At 36.9% G+C, this 17,367-nt stretch overlaps 1 protein-coding gene across 1 annotated transcript in view; it reads left to right on the top strand.

The window, feature by feature from the left end:
* The first annotated feature begins 964 nt into the window (after nt 1–964).
* The window catches only part of Dsc2 (desmocollin 2), a 32,388-nt gene continuing 15,985 nt past the window's right edge, over nt 965–17,367 (top strand). Inside the window, exons 1-7 of the mRNA XM_026400747.2 lie at nt 965–1,181; nt 9,115–9,199; nt 10,476–10,675; nt 11,623–11,742; nt 13,272–13,427; nt 14,811–14,955; nt 16,077–16,243. Coding sequence (XP_026256532.2) covers nt 1,113–1,181; nt 9,115–9,199; nt 10,476–10,675; nt 11,623–11,742; nt 13,272–13,427; nt 14,811–14,955; nt 16,077–16,243 — 942 coding nt within the window. The 5' untranslated portion in view covers nt 965–1,112. The remainder of the gene's footprint in view (nt 1,182–9,114; nt 9,200–10,475; nt 10,676–11,622; nt 11,743–13,271; nt 13,428–14,810; nt 14,956–16,076; nt 16,244–17,367) is intronic.

Here is a 17,367-nt window from a genome sequence, read left to right on the forward strand (position 1 = left end):
GGTTATGCACTTAAACATCCAGTTTAAGTGCACTTCAATTCAAAATTTCAATTACCCCATTCTTTTTCACTTCTCACAGTGAACAGTTTTAGATGGCAGTAAAGAGAGAGACAATGTTACAGGAGTCCAATATAGGAAAGGAGTCCAATATAAAAAAGTTTCTGGTTTCTGAAATTAGAAAATTTGAAACTTGGTGGGATAGACTTGGCTTGGCTTTATTTGTGACAGGGGAGATTCTTGGAGGAAATACGCAGGCTACATTTAGCTAACGCCTAGGATTTCAGGTCTAGGATCTCCGCGGATGCGTTTTCCATAGTAATTCATCTTTGGTTTCATTATTTTCCTGTAGTCCAGATTCCTTAATTTTACTTACTTAGGTCCCTAAGTTACAGCAATTTTTTCCTATCACTGTCATACCAGGAACTTTCTAAAACAAGAGACCCTGAAGAATGGTGTGTCCAGATAGAGTCCAGTCTGAACCTCAATCAGATGTCCATAGGCATTTTATTCCAGTAAAGATTAGTACACAATTCTCCCTGGAGTCAACCCTGTAATAGGTGGGTGATAGGCAGCAGTGACAAATACTGCAAACTCTCCAGCTCTGGGCTGTTTTCTTGGGTCTAATTGCCCCCAGGGCAGGGACCTCGTTGGACAGCGAGGGCAGTGGGCTGGGCGGGGCCTGAGCGGCCAGCAAGCTGGGGAGTGAGTCTTTGTACAGTCAGGGCTTCTGCTGGGCAGGGCCAGCGCTAATCCAGCCGGGCGGACACCCGGGCGGGGGAGGGGGAGATGGGGCATATAGGTGGCGTCCGCTGGTGAGAAACACCTAGCACAGGTAAAAGGGTGGCGGCCCAAGGGAGTTCCCACCTGTTGAGTTCTTAAAGAAATGAAGACTTAAGAAAATAGCAAGGAGGGGCTGATCGGTGTCTTTGGAGCCCCACCCTCGGCCACAGGAAAAGCCCCTTGGGAGAGAGGCAGGCGCTTCAGAAAAACTAAGAAAAGCACCGCTTCGCCTCGCACTCCTGCGCGGGCCCAGCCTGCAGCCGCTTCACCCGGCAGAGCTCTCCTACCCCGGCCCTCGGGTGCCTTGGCCGGCGACCGGACCTATCCTCTCCATGGCGGCAGCTGGACCCACACGCTCCAGGATCGGAGCCCTCTGTCGGCAGCTCCTGCTGACCCTCTCCGTGAGTGCCTCCAAGGCCACTGGCTCGGGGAGGGCGGTTCGATCCCCTGGGAAAAAGGGAGAAAACTTGGGGAGCTGGGGTTGGCCAGCGAAGCTGGAGTTAAGGGATCTAGTGGTGGTTGCTAAACATGGAGTAGGGGGTGGGGGGAGGGCAGACAGGAAGAGGAGCGCGACCTGGGCGCCCGGATCCCTAGGGGAGGGAAGGGCGTCTGGGGTAGATGTAATCAGCGCGAGCAGATCGAGAGGGAGGCGTGAGCTGCGAACGCCCATCCAAAAGCGTAGCCTCTGGGTGCTCGCCGGGGAGCCGGGTGCGCCTCTCCCAAGTCGGGGGAGTGCGCATCCCCTCGGCCTCAGTGCCGGCTTCAGGCCAGGGACAGGGCAGCCGCTGGGCGGACCCGACTGAAATAGTGTCCTTGGGTGGAAGAGGGGACTCCTGGTCTTTGGGGGAGGGGGAGGGGATTGATCTTGGTGTGCGTTTGGATCTATGTGGGGGATCTTAGGGAAAAGGAGAGGTTCCACTCTGCTCCTGAAGACAGGCACCCAGGCGGACACTAGGTGACCCTTTGAATAGTTTCCATTGTTAGCGTAGGAGGCTTCCGTCCCCCACATCATTGGGGGAAAAGGTCATCCTGGTACTGATCTCTGGTTCTCAGAGGCGTCTGGATCCCACCCACTTATCGTTCCCTTGCTCCAACTTTTTTTTTCCCTCTACATGTACAACAACGTCGACTTCACTCCTTCCCAGAGCTGGCAGCCAAAGCAGATGGCCTTATTTTGGACAGGACAGTTCCCCCCTCTCAGGCAGAAAAGACCGGATTTCGCGGGAAAGTCTGAACTCCTAAGTGGGGAAGGAGCTCTTGAGGAAATTTGGAATCAAAGGTGCCCCAGACGGGGCTTTTCCTGGGTTTCCTGCCAGAAAACGAAAAAAGTTTAATTCAGCAAGGTGCGAAAAGGTGCTCAATACTGCCCTTTCGTGTTGAGCCTTCAGCTTGGGCGCAAGTCAACTTTTAAAGACATGGGGAGGACCTCAGGGAACAATGGAAGAGCGATTCCTTCTGGGAGTGGTGGAATTGAGAGGCAGAAATATTCGAATAACCTCCTCTTCACTACGCTGATTTCACAAAGGATTTCTAAATTTTTAAATTGTAGGTTTTACTATTATTAGAACGTTTTTGGACTTTAAACCCCTAACCAAAATCCCGAGGGCATTATTAATAATTTAGCACATAGCAGTTAACATTTTATAGTTGAAGAAACTAAGAATAAATAACGGTCACAAAATATATTGCTGATGACAAAGAGATGATTTTTGGTTTGGTTCTTAATTAAGTTGTCATTTCCTTTTCAACCACTGGTCATTATTATTTAAAGGAAAAGGTATGCTTCAGGTACCACAGTAAATAGCGTTGCTTTGCAGATATCTGCACTCAAAGCTTTCTGTGTGTCATCTTAGATCCTTTATAGAAGAAAGCACAGTTTGACGGAATGAACTGAAATTGAATCCACCCTCCCTTCCAAGATCTCCTTTAGTTTCAGAGTTTGATAGGCCAAGAGTGAGGCAAAGAGAAATCTGGCCCTGCCTGAACTCCTCATTGTACTTTCAAGTGTTGTTCCATGTTGTAGTGCATATCTGTTCAAAGTCCTGCCAGCCTCGGGTGGTTGGTGTGGTTGTGAGCAATGTGTGCAGACTAAGTGTGAGATATTAAGTAAGAATGACATTAAGGGGTGGGGCACCCTTTGCATTGTGTCCTTCCCATGCAATTTAGTAATCCTTCACCATTCCACAAATCAGCTTCTTCCGACTTCCTAATATTTGTTCACCTCCACTTAACCACTTGAACTTTCTTATGCTTAAACACCTAATGAAGCCTCTCAGAGATCTCACAGGCCATCAGGGATGTCCCTGGCCCAAATAAGAGACACTTTCCATTCTTTGTACAATGCCACTTTGTAGATTACATATATATTCTTGAAATTCACCCCCACCTCCCTTTTCTGACCTTTCTGATCACTCAGAATCTGAAGCTACCTGGTTTCTTTTTTTTCCACTAGTGTGTGTGTGTGTGTGTGTGTGTGTGTGTGTTTAAAGAGACATGACATGAGATCTACCCTCTTAGCAATGTTTTAAGTGTGCTAATGATGCAGTTTTCACTATAAGCACAGTCTTGTTCAGCAGATCTCTAGAAGTTTTTCATCTTATATAACAGAAACTTTATACCTAATAAGCAACTCCCTATTTTCTCCACACCACGGCACCTGGCAAACGCCCTCCTATTTTCTGCTTCCATGAGTTTGACTGCTTTTTCCTCCAATCTTAAATGGTGATTTTTTCTTCTGGCCTTATTTTAGGTCCTATTCCTTGAAATTGACACCCTTACTTAGACCATTTCATTCACTTGTGTTGCTTAAAATATCACAAGGATGATATTTAGGATATCAACAAATCCTAAATTGCTAGTTCAGATGTCATCACTGAACAATAGGCCTTTATGTCTACCTACTAGGTGTGATGCAGCATTCATTGACTTCCCAGACAATGTTGCTTCTCTTTTAGTGTCCTATGTTTCAATGTATGGCACTCCTATATGCCTTTCTCCTCAAGTAGAAGACTGGAAGCTGTTTATTTTTTCTTCTTTACTGCTTTCCTCCCCTCTCGATAACTCTGCATTCAAAGGTATCTCATTGATCTGTTTACTTGTATTTATCACTTCTGCTGCTAGTTTTTACTATTACAAATAATGTCACAGTGAATAAGCCTGGTAAGTTATTTCACTGTGGGAAAGTATAACAATAGAATACCAAAATGGAATTGGTAGGAAAAAAAGTATAAATTACTCTATAATTGTGGCAGATACTATGTTCATACACAATAAAGTTGTGTATGACTAGATGAAAAGCTTTTTTATAATACATGGCATGTCACTAATATGTATGATGTTATTAAATAAGAACAACACTACCTGAACTCATTAGAAATTGGCTAAAAGATAAAGTAGAACTCATGCTTTATGCATAACACTATAGAAAACTAAATAGATGAAATTTTTAAATGTAAAATATGATAGCATGTGAGTTATATAAGCAAACACAATGAATTCTTATAAATTTGGAGTCAAGCTGGACATGATGGTGCATGTCTGTAATTCCGGCTATTTAGGAGGCTGTGTCAGGATAATCCACCTGGGTCCCCTGCCAGAATCCAAGTTAAGAGCAGCCTTAACCACTTTGCGAGATCCTGCCTCAAAATGAAAATAAAAAGGGCTGCAAATGTAGCTCAGTGAGAGCATGCTCCAGGATCCAACCCCCAGTCCTGAAATAAATAAGTAAACAAACAAACAAGTAGGCCCATTTATGACTTACTTCAAAAGCTGTTTTTAAAATTGGGAAAATCATTTATATAACACACACACACATACACATAAACACAGTTTCCATAGCAAAAAATACGAACTAAACAAAGAAGAAACACCATAAACCTTTTTTTTTAAAGTTAAAATGTAGTTGATAAATTGAACAAAGTATTTGCAAACCATGTTTTAAAAGGCTAGTCTAGTATAAAGTGTTTGTATAAATTAAGAAGAAAAAATTAGCCAGATGGTATGTTGCACACCTGTAATCACAGCAGTTTAGGAGACTGGAGGCATGAGGATCGTGAGTTCAAAGCCAGCATCAGCAAAAGGGAGGTACTAAGCAACTCAGTGAGACTTTGTCTCTAAACAAAATACAAAATAGGGCTGGGATGTGGCCCAGTGGTTGAGTGCCTCTGACTTCAATACCTGGTACTGCCCCCCTACACACACAAAAAAAAAAAAAAGAAGAAAAAATCAACGTGAACCAGGCCAGGACATCAAAAATTTTTTTCAGGTGACTGTATTCAGTCATATCAAATGCAAATAGGGATTGTTGTATCTTTTCCAATTCATGCCTCTAATATCTGCCTATTCTCCTACTGATAACTGCATTATTTTAATTATTGAGACTTTATAGAATCTCTTAATATATGTTTGAGCTAATGTTCTTTTGTGGCTCCTCTTTTTCATAATTTTTTTTGTCTAATTTTAATCTTTCCTATGACATTTTGAATTAACTTCTTTAATTTCAGGAAATATTCTGTTGAGGCTTTGGGTTTTATTTGGATCATAAAATTTATGATTTAACTTAGTGAGAACTGATGTATTATGTTGTTGATTTTTCCAATCTGAGATAATGATACTTCTTTCTTTCTTTTTGTGCAACTCTACTTTTATGACCTGAAGAAATACTTTTTCAGGTGTTCTTCAAATGGGTTTTGCAAGTTTCTTGTTAAATTCATTACTTGTCATTCTAACATCATTTTATTGCTTTTGAAAATGTCTTATCATGTCATCTAACTGGTTTTATTTATGGGTAAGAAGAGTAAAGTTGTCTATATTTTAATAGCTATTTCTGCTGCCTTGACTGAATTCTGTTATTCTTTATGGTAACTTATTGGTTCATTTCCAGGTAAAGTGATAGTAAATGAAGATATTCATTTCCCCTCTTCCTTTGCAATTCATATGTTCTTGCCTAATATATCTTCAATGTAATGTGAACTATATATGATGAGCTTGGAAAATCTATTTTGCTTGTAAGTTTAGCAGAGTTGCTTCTGGTGCTATTCCCATTGGTTATAATATATAAAAATCACATTGCAGAAGCACTCATTGATTCCTAGATTTTGAGGCTTTTTTTTTTTCAAAGTGGACTGAGACCTCACTTTTATTGTTACCATTGTTTTGCCCTCATTTAATTTGATAGTGTTGTTTTAGTGATTAGCTTTAAAGGTTATTACTCAATCTTCAAATTCATTATCATACAAATGAAGTTATTTTCTTGTTGAGCTCAAAGATAAGAATGATATTGAATTTGGTCAAGTACCTTTAGGTCACTAGGTGGTGACCATATGCCAGGCCCAATTCATGGCTCCAGGATTCTAGACCAAGCAAGTGCTGTGAATGTGGATCAGAAATCCACACAAGGTCTAATTTTCTTTCAGCTCAGCTTTAGAATGAGGAGTTAGCATTTGGGAAGCCCAGACTACTGTGGCAATGGTCTTTTCTTTGATTGTTGGTGATTTTTCTGCTTTGATTTCATTCCTTCTCTGTAGAAGTCAGCAAATTAGAATAGAATCTTTGCAGATTGGAATTTGTTTCTGGGTTCCTCTTATTGCTCTGTATTCTAGCTTTATCTTCAGTTTTTGCCTAGCCATTCCTTATTATTTTTTAAAAATATGTTATCCAGCATTTCTGGTTAGTTTTGGTTTGGAGTTTTACCTCACTTTGCCTGCATTAGAAATGAAAGTTGTTCCCTCCATCCATTTTGTACATTGCTTAGACTTATATTCAAATATAAAAATGCAAATGCAATTTATTTGCTTGAACAAATCTTCGGTTTCTTCTCATTATTATTCTATTTTATTTTTTATTTTTTGGTATTGGGGATTTAACCCAGGTTCACTTTACCACTGAACTACATCCTCAGTCTTTTTTTTTTTTTTTTTTTTAAAGATAGGGTCTCACTAAGTGGCTGAGAACCTCACTAAATTGCTGAGGCTGGCCTTGAACTTGGAATTCTCCTGTCTCAGCCTCCTAAGCTGCTGCAATTATAGGCATGTGCCACTGAGCTCACAGATTTCTTATTATCTTTAGGGAGAAAAATTCATATAATTGGTTGACATCATTTAGAAACTATTCCTCACCTAAATCCTGAATTCATTTTAAACCTCTTCCTCTTTGTATTATACATATCAGCCATTCTAGGTTTCTTTCTCAGGTCTGTGTCATATCTTTTGGACTTTATATTATGTTGTTTCTGTATTTTGAATTTAAGCTCTGCTCTTGCCGTGGCTAACTTATTGCCACTTTTCAGGTAATTTAATATGGCTCTCAGCCCAGGTTATCCCCAACTCTCTCACTTTTTCACAGTGTCCCGCACTTCCCTGACATGGGAAGTACATATCAGGGAATCACATGAATGATGTATATAAATATTTGTTGAGCATATGAATGAATGGATGCCAGGATGCCACTACACCTCCCTCCCCAAATTGTCTGAATCCAGCCATTTTTTCAGTTTCTCCACCATGATTACCTTCATCCACTTCACTGTTGTCCCTCTTAGAGTCCTGTCATGTCCTCCTAATTGGCCTGTTGGCTTCCACTTTCTCCTTATTCATGATCTGTTCTCCACAAACTTAGCAGATGTATTTACCACTCCCCATGCTCTAAAACTGCTGTGGCTTCTTTTTGCATTAAAACAAAAATCTGTTTCTTACCCTGGCCTTTTAGACTGTACATGATATGCCCTGACTGACCATTTGCTTTATCTCCTCATTCTTCCCCATTCTGTTCTTGGCTCTGCAGGGCTACCATGAGCTCTGGGGAAGTCCTCTTCCAAGGCCTTTGTTCTGGTGTTTAGCCCCACCTGGAAGACTTCCCCAATGTAGGAACTGATTTGTTTCCTCACTTCATTTAGGCTTCTGGTCTTCTCTTTGTCATCTTCTTTCTCTGATCTATTTTCCTCATAACCTTTATCTTTCTTTGCCTTGGGATTATGTGAGATTTGTGTATTTATTTTTTTGCCTCTTATTACAATGTAATCTTTACAAGGAAAAGAACTTTGCTTTGTTCACTGCCTATAGCCTTTAACTCTGTTGAACACCTAGTTACCAACCAATAAATGTTGGTTGAACGAATAAGGATGTGTTCTGTCAATCACCTTGAACTAGAATCCTTGGAATCATCTGATCCTGCTCCTACGAGCTCTCAACTTGCTGCCAGTGGAAATTCTTCTCATTTTTTAATTTTCAATTCAAATATAATCTCTTCATTGTGTCCGTCTTTAATTTCCAAGTAAAACACAATCTCTTATCTGATCCTTTATATGTTATGTAAATTGCACGATTACAGGTTCCTTAGTATGTATTGCAAATAAAAATTTCCTTCCAAACTTAGATGGTAATAGCTTATATTTATGAATTTTGTAGATAACACAGTGTAAATGCCAGTTAGCTGTGTTGGTTTTGGCTTTGGTCAAATGCCTTTTCAAAACTGAGGAAAAAAGAATGTAAATATTTCAGAAGCAGCCATTGTCAAGTTTCAGAGAGAACCGAATTAAATTTCAACATATTCAAATATATGTTGTACTGGGATGGGTTCATCATAAATCATTAAAAAAATTATTAAGTAAAACTATTTTCTAAAATAACCTTAAATTAACTTTGACTTATGAGAAGATGCATCTTCACAGTAAGTTCCCATATCGAAAAGTTGCATTGTTTGTGTGAAGTAATTACACATAAATACTCACCAAATCACTCCCTGGAGTTTTCTTTAAAAGCACCATATTTTCATATTAGAGATTTTGGAGATAATGGGTTTGGTATCATAGCTCATAGTCGATTAAAAATTTACTGCAACAATTTGCTGGGTCATTAAATTCATTTTTACTCCTCATTCCTATTTATATCCCTGTGCTGTCTTTAAAACTGTCTTTAGTTTTAAGTACTCTCTCACATAGGTTGTTGAATCCTTACTAAACCCACTAAGTTATTCAGTGCTGTTACAAGTAAATAAATTTTATAGAATAGGAAACAAAGCTTAAGAATGTACATAATTCTCTTGAGTTTATGTGCTTTGTGAAGGAGGGAGATAGGACTTTTATTGTTTCATTCACCCGTTTGATAAAATTTTCTTCTGATTTGTTACTCTAGCGTGTTTTTGGTTTTATTTTGCTAATTATATAGACTGATTCAAAATTATATAAATTTTATTCAATAATACATATATTTACATATCTAATATTTTATCTATATAATTAAGTGTATATTACTTAAAATATAAATAAAATTTATATAAACAATGTACTCATTAAAAGGATCTTTTTAAGGCATAATCTGGATTTGTTTTTTTTAATAGATCTTATCATTTGCCTGTGACGCCTGCAAACAGGTGATACTACATGTTCCTTCAAAATTAGATGCTGAAAAATTTGTTGGCAGAGGTAAGATACTACTAAAAGTATGTAATTACCCTAATTTGTGTGATCTGTTAAAAGCTAGTGTAATTTTTAAAACTATAACTTTATTAGGGAATAGTTAAAACTAATAGTCCTTTATCATTTTTAATCCTTGTATCATGTCAGTGAAAGAATATTAGTCTTTGTTTTAAAAGTGTGCAATTATTTGAAGATAAAAAGCTTTAGCTTGAGTAATGAAATAATTTTAATATTAGATGAAAGATATGGTATAGGCTAAATATGCTTCTAAGAAATTGAGAAATATATTGAAACTATTTCTTGAATTTAAAGATATTGTTTTTGAATTTTCATCATGAAATATTTTGACATCTTATTATATTTTATTTCCATGTACTGTTTTTTATTGCTTAAGCTTTTTATATAACTCACTTATATAAGGAAAGATCAAACTAGTGAGAACACAGAATTTGATGAGTATTTCACAATAGATGTTATGAGTTCTGTGTTATTTTAATTTAAGAACCACTGCTTTTAATCAATTAGATTGTGTTAGACATACTTCAGGTACTCTTATTCCTCTACAGCTAATTTCAGTTAATAAAAACATTTTTTTCACTGTTGGCTTAAACATTCAAACATTGTTTCAGGACAGACATTTTAAAATAAGAATGTAAAAAGTAAGCCAGGTGCAGTGGCACTCACCTGTAATCTCAGCGGCTCTGGAGATTGAGGCGGGAGAATCACAAGTTCAAAGCCAGCCTCAGCAACTTAGAGAGACCCTAAGCAACTCAGTGAGACCCTGTCTGTAAATAAAATATACAAAGGGCTGGGGATGTGGCTCATTGGTTAAGCATCCCTGGGTGCAATCCCTAGTACCAATAAATAAATAAATTAAATTAAATAAGCATTAGAAGTGATGTTTGTGTTTATGCACAGTGTAACCCACATAGTTTCATATATCCTTTTTTGGGGGGCAGGTACCAGTGATTGAACTCAGTGGCACTGGGCCACTCAGCCACATCCCCAGCCCTATTTTGTATTTTATTTAGAGACGGTGTCTCACTGAGTTGCTTATTACTGAGGCTGGCTTTGAACTTGCAATCCTCCTGTCTCAGCCTCGTGAGCCACTGGGATTAACAGGTGTATGCATGGCACCCAGCCTCATATGTCGTTTAAAAAATGCTAAATGTACTAGTGGGAGTGTAATTTAAGTGGCTTCCTACACAAGCATGCATTACTGTTAAAACTATATATCATTGTGTTTCACCTTAAAAATGATTGCAATGTTTATTTTATACAGTTAACCTGGAGGAGTGCTTTAAATCTGCAAATATCATTCACTCAAGTGATCCTGATTTCCAAATTTTAGAAGATGGTTCAGTCTATACAACCAATGCTGTTCTCCTGTCCTCAGAAACAAGGAGTTTTACCATATTACTTTTTAACACGGACAGCCAAGAGGAGAAGGAAATATCTGTCCTTTTAGAGAAAGAAACACAGGTATATGAAAATAATATGAACAAAGTATAATGATGTCTCGTCTTTAGGTTTTATAATATTGACAGGGTAGAAGTGGAATCAGAAAAGATATGGAATGGTTTGGTTTGAATAATGAAAACAATGAAACAACAGTGTGTAAGTGAAAAAGGGCTGTATAAGGTAGTTTGTTAAAGGTTGTATTCCTTCTCATTTAGGACATGAAAGGAGAAATTGGGATAAGCTACAGCATGAGAATTTGAGATTAGACACAAAGAAATATTTGCTGATTTTTTCTATAGCATGGATTTCCAAAAGCAAAATTTGAAACTCTGTCTCTAGTAAAGAAAAATGTTCCTTTTTTTCTCATGCATCTTAGCATAACTTGTAGTCTTAAATAGATGGCTGTTTTAGGAGGATGGACCACATGCATGCTTATTATCTTGTGACACCAAAAATCAAGGTGTCTTCGATTCAGCATTGATCGTTCCTTACTGCAGTAATTGAGAGGTGTCACCATATTTCTCTCCTCATTCTGACACAGATCTCTTTGTTGGCCCCCTGGCTCTGCTTAGTTGCTGGTGAGTGGAAGATGCTTATGCTAAATTTGGAAGGGCACATACTCACTTCTTTTCTTTGCATATGCCTCCTCCTGTGTTTTGGCATGGCAATGTGGCAACAGTCATTTTCTTTTTAGTTTTGCTTCTAGGTTTCCAATTCCATCTCTCTTTCTTCCACATTTCCACCAAGTTATTCTCTCAAAAAGGATTATTGTCATCACAGCTATGCAGCTATTTGTTTTTTTTTTATTCTCTTTATGCAGTGTTGATATTCCATTTGGTTTTCAAGCACTACTGTCTTATACCTCCCCAGCTAATCCTCATGAGAGAAGATGTGTCTGACTTCTAATGTTTGAGACTAAAGTGGTCATTGACTTTATTTGTTGATGTATTTCTATCTTCTAAATTGAGGTACAAAAGAGAAGACATTCTAAAGAAAAAGTTCTAAGACGTGGCAAGAGAAGATGGGCTCCTATTCCTTGTTCCATGATGGAGAATTCCTTGGGTCCTTTCCCACTTTTTCTTCAACAGGTACAGTATATTTTCCCTCTGCTGTAAAATCCATTGTTTCCATATTAACATCAAAATTTGACATTGATCATGCAGTTATTTAGAAATAATTGTGTCAGGGTGTAGGATGTACCTCTGTGGCAGAGCACTTGCCTAGCATACACAAGACCCCGGGTTCAGTTCCCAGCTATGCAAAAAAAAAAAAAAAAAAAGTCATATAAAAGTGATATCATATGAATATTTGATTGCATGGGGATATGTATACATGTTCAGCATATGGATACAAATATATTTCTTTTTTTTTTTTTTAAAGAGAGAGTGAGAGAGGAGAGAGAGAGAGAGAGAGAGAGGATTTTTAATATTTATTTTTTAGTTCTCGGTGGACACAACATCTTTGTTGGTATGTGGTGCTGAGGATCGAACCCGGGCCGCACGCATGCCAGGCGAGCGAGCTACCGCTGAGCCACATCTCCAGCCCCAAATATATTTCTTTATACCGTTAAACACTTTTTTTGTAGCTTGAGTTATGCAGAGGCTAGCTCTCGAACTATAAAAACCATCTAGCTCTTTCAAGCACATTTCTTTAATGATTTCTTTTTTTAATCAACAGAGGAATCACAGATCTTTGGCACAGCCTAGAAAAATTTCCAGGTGTCTTCCATAATAAAGAATGAAATTGCAAATGCCACGAAAGAGGAAGATACATCTGCCTTTCCATTATCAAGTCCATTTCTTAAATCCCACCAAATGCACATTTTCTCTTTTCCTTTTTAACATTTAGTGGACACCCCAGTCAATCTTCTTCCCTTCTTCCACTATTAGTGGCCACTATCACTCAATCTATGACTTGGGTTTCTTTTCCTTTAATTTCTGAAATGGTGAGGGAGATTCTTCCTTTATACCCCACCAACAAACTGAATGCAGCTCAGAGGAGAACAAATTAAAGTGGAGAAAAATTTGTTAGGAAATAATTGTGTTAGTCATCCTGAGATAATGACAGTCAAGATCTCAAAGAGAAAATGAAAACAGCTTGGAAGAAATTTTTTATGAATCAAGGACCAAATATTACCCTTGCCTGGATATTATACCATTTTTATTCTCCTTCACATATTTTTTTTCACTTAGCTCTTATTATCTTCCTTATTATAACAAATACTAAAACTCAGCAAGGAAGTAGTATACTTTAAACCCACTTTCTTATTTTGTCACTTATAAAAAAATAAATTTTTCTTTTTAAAATAGCCAAGTAATTTTTCATGCTCAGAATATTTTGTTTTCTAATACAGGAAAAACTTTTAAATATTGATTCACATACATACCATTTAGCATTAATATATTTATTAGTTATTCTTGGAAACCAAGATTCTACTACATCATTTTGCTCTTGGCTTTTTCTTAAAACTTCTCAATCATGAGGCTTTTATATGTATAATCATAAATTAAAGAGGGTAATATTTATTGTGATAAAATTGAGAATGTGATTGTACAAATATGCAGGTAAAAGTTGTGCTGAAATAAAAACTTGTCTCATAATTATATCTACTCTCTAGGTCCAATCTGACGTAGCCCAAAACTACACCATATACTATTCCATTAAAGGGCCTGGAGTTGACCAAGAACCTCTAAATTTATTTTATGTGGAGAGGGATACTGGAAACCTGTATTGTACTCAACGGGTAGATCGTGAGCAATATGAATCTTTTGAGGTAAAACTTAAAGTTTGTGTGTTATATTAATGGTTATTAAGCTTGGCCATTGTTTCTCACATCTCTAATTCATTTACCCTTTTCTATTTTGTGAATTTGTCATTAATACTCTGGCTTTATCTGATAGCACAGCAGTGACTTGAAACATAAGAATTTTCATGACAATCCTATAAGATTGTTCCCAGGATTATGGTTTTACTCTTTGTTTTTGATTTTTGTTGTTTTTCTTTCAAAAGAAAAAAAATAAGTATCATTTTGAGAACAGGTCTTGAGTTGGTAGAAAAGATTCGTGAACCTCTTTATAGTACAGAGGTAACATGGGAGGTAAATGAGGCTCAGAAGTGACATATACCTGAGAACCATTGCAATAGGATCCATGGGATCAAGTAAGGAGTGTGGCCTGTGCTTAATGTCCTTCATTCAGTCTTCTCCAGTCTCTGTATCTCTTTCCTGTGGTGCAATGTGAGTTCACGTGTGAGAACTTGACCTCATGCTTGTTTTATTTCCCAACAGGACCTGGTCCTCTTGCTTAACTCAGTTTTTATTATTTTACATCTATTTTAGATGAATTAATATTCATCAGAAAATCAAATTAACCCACCAGATAGATAAATTTTGGATTAAGTGTTTAGGTTTAAGATTTCTATGATATGACCTTCTAAGTATTTGTGATGCTCTATGTCTATGATATCTATTATGAAAAAAAATTAGAATTGAAATTCATATTATGGAATCACAAGAATGGAATATGTTCCATACATAATTTATAGCCATTCATGTGTTCTGTTTCTGAATCTTGCTTTTCAAATTAAAAAATGATTAGGAAAATACTAATCTAAGTATAAACATTGATATGCATAGGGTTTTAATTAGTAGAAAATAAGATAATATATAGTTAAATCCACCTAGAGAATTTATAGTCCTGATGATCTAAGTTAAGAAAGACCCAGAAAGTTGTATTAAAATCCTTGCACCCAAAACTTTCAAACAAAACAAAATCCTCAAGCCTTTTTTGAAAATAATAACAAGAAAGTTATACTTATGAACAACATATAGCAATGGTGAGGAAATTAAAATGATCTATGTTTCTATATTAGATAAATTTAAGCATCAAGTGCTCAACTTCACCAAGGAATTAGCAACCTCTTTTGGCCTTAAAGTTATGTCCACATTCAAAATCAGTAACAAGTGGTGAGACAAACATTGCAGTTCTGAACAATCTCCAAATTAAAGTCCAAGCAAGTTGAAGCCATACTTTATTTTAGAGAATAATTTGGGGAACTGAGGGTATAGCTCAGTGGTAAAGCATGCATTTAGCATATGCAATGCATATGATCTCCAGCACTATACACACAAAATGTATTATTTTCACTCAATTCACAGCTAACTGCCTTTGCAACAACTCCAGATGGTTATACACCAGAATATCCATTGCCTCTGATAATCAAAGTAGAGGATGAAAATGATAATGCCCCGATTTTTACAGAAACAACATACACTTTTATGATTCTTGAAAGCTGCAAAGTTGGTGAGTATCCACTTTGATGATAGAAGACAATTTTAATGCATTTCAGCTCATGAACTGAGTTTCACTATGGCCACTAGAAAGCAGTATATAGTGGTGGTTGGAACACTGAGTGGAATTTTACTTTACCTTTCATTAGTTGTCCTTGCTCAAGCTTCCTAGTTTTGACAAGCCTTAATTTCCTGATCTGTAAAATGGGGTTTCAGTATGCCAGATTACTGTGAAGATTAAATGAAGCATAACATAAATGGAATGGAAATCACAGTGCCTCAGAAACAGGAGTTAATAAAAGTTTTTTTGCCTTTTTTTTTATAGTAGGGCAAATAAATGCTTGTAAGAGAGCATACTCCAAAAAATGAGTCATTGAGTAATTGGACATAGTCCTAAAGGTGTCTACTGGTGTTCTATAATGGTTAAGTGAGTGATGATATTCTGGGGGTGGTTATGAAAGTCATTGAGAATAATACAAACGTTTTCTCAATCTTGCAAAAACAGTCCATTTTATCTGGAAATCAGAATGAGCTTTTCTTTAGAAAGACCCAACTGCACCATCAATTTTCAAAGAAAACTGGCTCATGTGGTTGAATATAAGCTTGCAAATAAAAAAAGGCTAGGGCATAATTAGAATATTTTAGTTTAGAAATGCAAAGATCATAAGGTGTTATATCAACACTTATAAATTCATACGTGAAGTACAATTAAATAGATTTAATTACCAAACTACAATGTAGCAATGCTGTTTTTTTAAAAATTTGTCCTAATTAGTTACACATGACAATAGAGTGCATTTAGATATACATACATAAATGGAGTATAACTTCTCATTCTTCTGGTTGTACATGTTGTAGAATCACACTGACCATGCAATCATATATGTACATAGGGTAATAATGTCCAATTAATTCTATAATCTTTTCTACTTCCATACCCCCTCCCCCCTTTCACTCCCATCTGCCTAATCCAAAGTACCTCTATTTTTCCCTAGCCACCCCCTCTTATTGTGAATTAGCATTTGCATATCAGAGAAAACAATTTTTTTTTTAGTTATGTGAAGAGTGAAGTCAGTAAGAATTTGATTATATGAAAGCTTTGACAATTAAATAGGTTGTTTTATTCACAATTAGGTTCCATCGTGGGACAGGTGTCTGCAACTGACAAAGATGAGCCCGACACAATGCACACACGCCTGAGGTACTCCATCCTGGAGCAGCTCCCGTCCTCACCCACACTCTTCTCTATGCATCCATCTACAGGGGTGATCACCACATTGTCATCTCAGCTTGACAGAGAGGTAACAGAATTATTAACAAGTACTACTTGATTGTAATGTGGCTATTTCATAGTACAGGTTAATTTTCCCTAATCTGAAGATCTGACATCTGAAATATTCACACTGTTTTGAGAAACGAAAAGAGATCACGAGTGGAAAATTCTATACCTGATCTCATGGGATAGATCACCATCAAAACAGAGGCATAGTAATATGTGCAGAGTAAGCAGGTTATAGTGGCACACACCCGCAATCCCAGAGATTTGGGAGGCTGTGGCAGGAGGCTTTCAAATTTGGAGGTCAGGCTCAGCAACTTATGAGACTTTGTCTAAAAATAAAATAATAATAAAAAAGGATTGGAGAGGTAGCTCTGTGGTAGATGCCCCTGGGGTCAATCCCCAGTGCCCTCAAATATACAAACTCAACAACAACAACAACAAAGCAAACAAACAACAACAACCAAAAAAAAAAAAAAAACCCACAGGCACAAGCTATGTAAAAATGAAATACAAATGAATTTTGGGTTAATGTGGGTCCTATCACCAAGTTATCAAATCCTGTGTATGCAGATATTCCAAAAATCTAAAAAAATCTGAAAAACAAAACACTTCTCATCCCAACTATTTCAGAAAAGGACATTCTACCTGTATCTGGTTATCTCTGTATACCATCTCTAAGTGTGTGGTTTTTTTTAAAGATATATTCTCTTTTTTTATACATTTTATTTTTTCTATTTATTTTTAATGGTGCTGAGGATCGAACCCAGTGCCTCACATGTGTGAGGTGAATGCTCTGCCACTGAGCCACAACCCCAGCCCTAAATGTGTTTTTTAAAAGTATGATGTGAAAAAAAAATTAGAAAAAATATTGTTGTTATTATTATTGTTATTGTTGTTATTATTATTATTATTATTATTATTATTAGAATTGAAGCCAGGGCCTCATGCAGCCAGGAAAGAGCTCTATCATTGATCTATCCCTCCACTTTTAGGAAAATTGTTATTTAAAGTAAGTTTTAATCTTCCAGAGTGCTAATTTTTAATCTTAATTTTTAATCCTATGAATTTAATGTTTCATGAACCAAAATTTCAAATAAAAAAAATACTTACAGCATTAAACATAATAGGGAGTGTCAAATATTAAAA

This window comes from Urocitellus parryii, chromosome 13, assembly GCF_045843805.1.
Source record: "Urocitellus parryii isolate mUroPar1 chromosome 13, mUroPar1.hap1, whole genome shotgun sequence".
Taxonomy (NCBI): domain Eukaryota; kingdom Metazoa; phylum Chordata; class Mammalia; order Rodentia; family Sciuridae; genus Urocitellus; species Urocitellus parryii.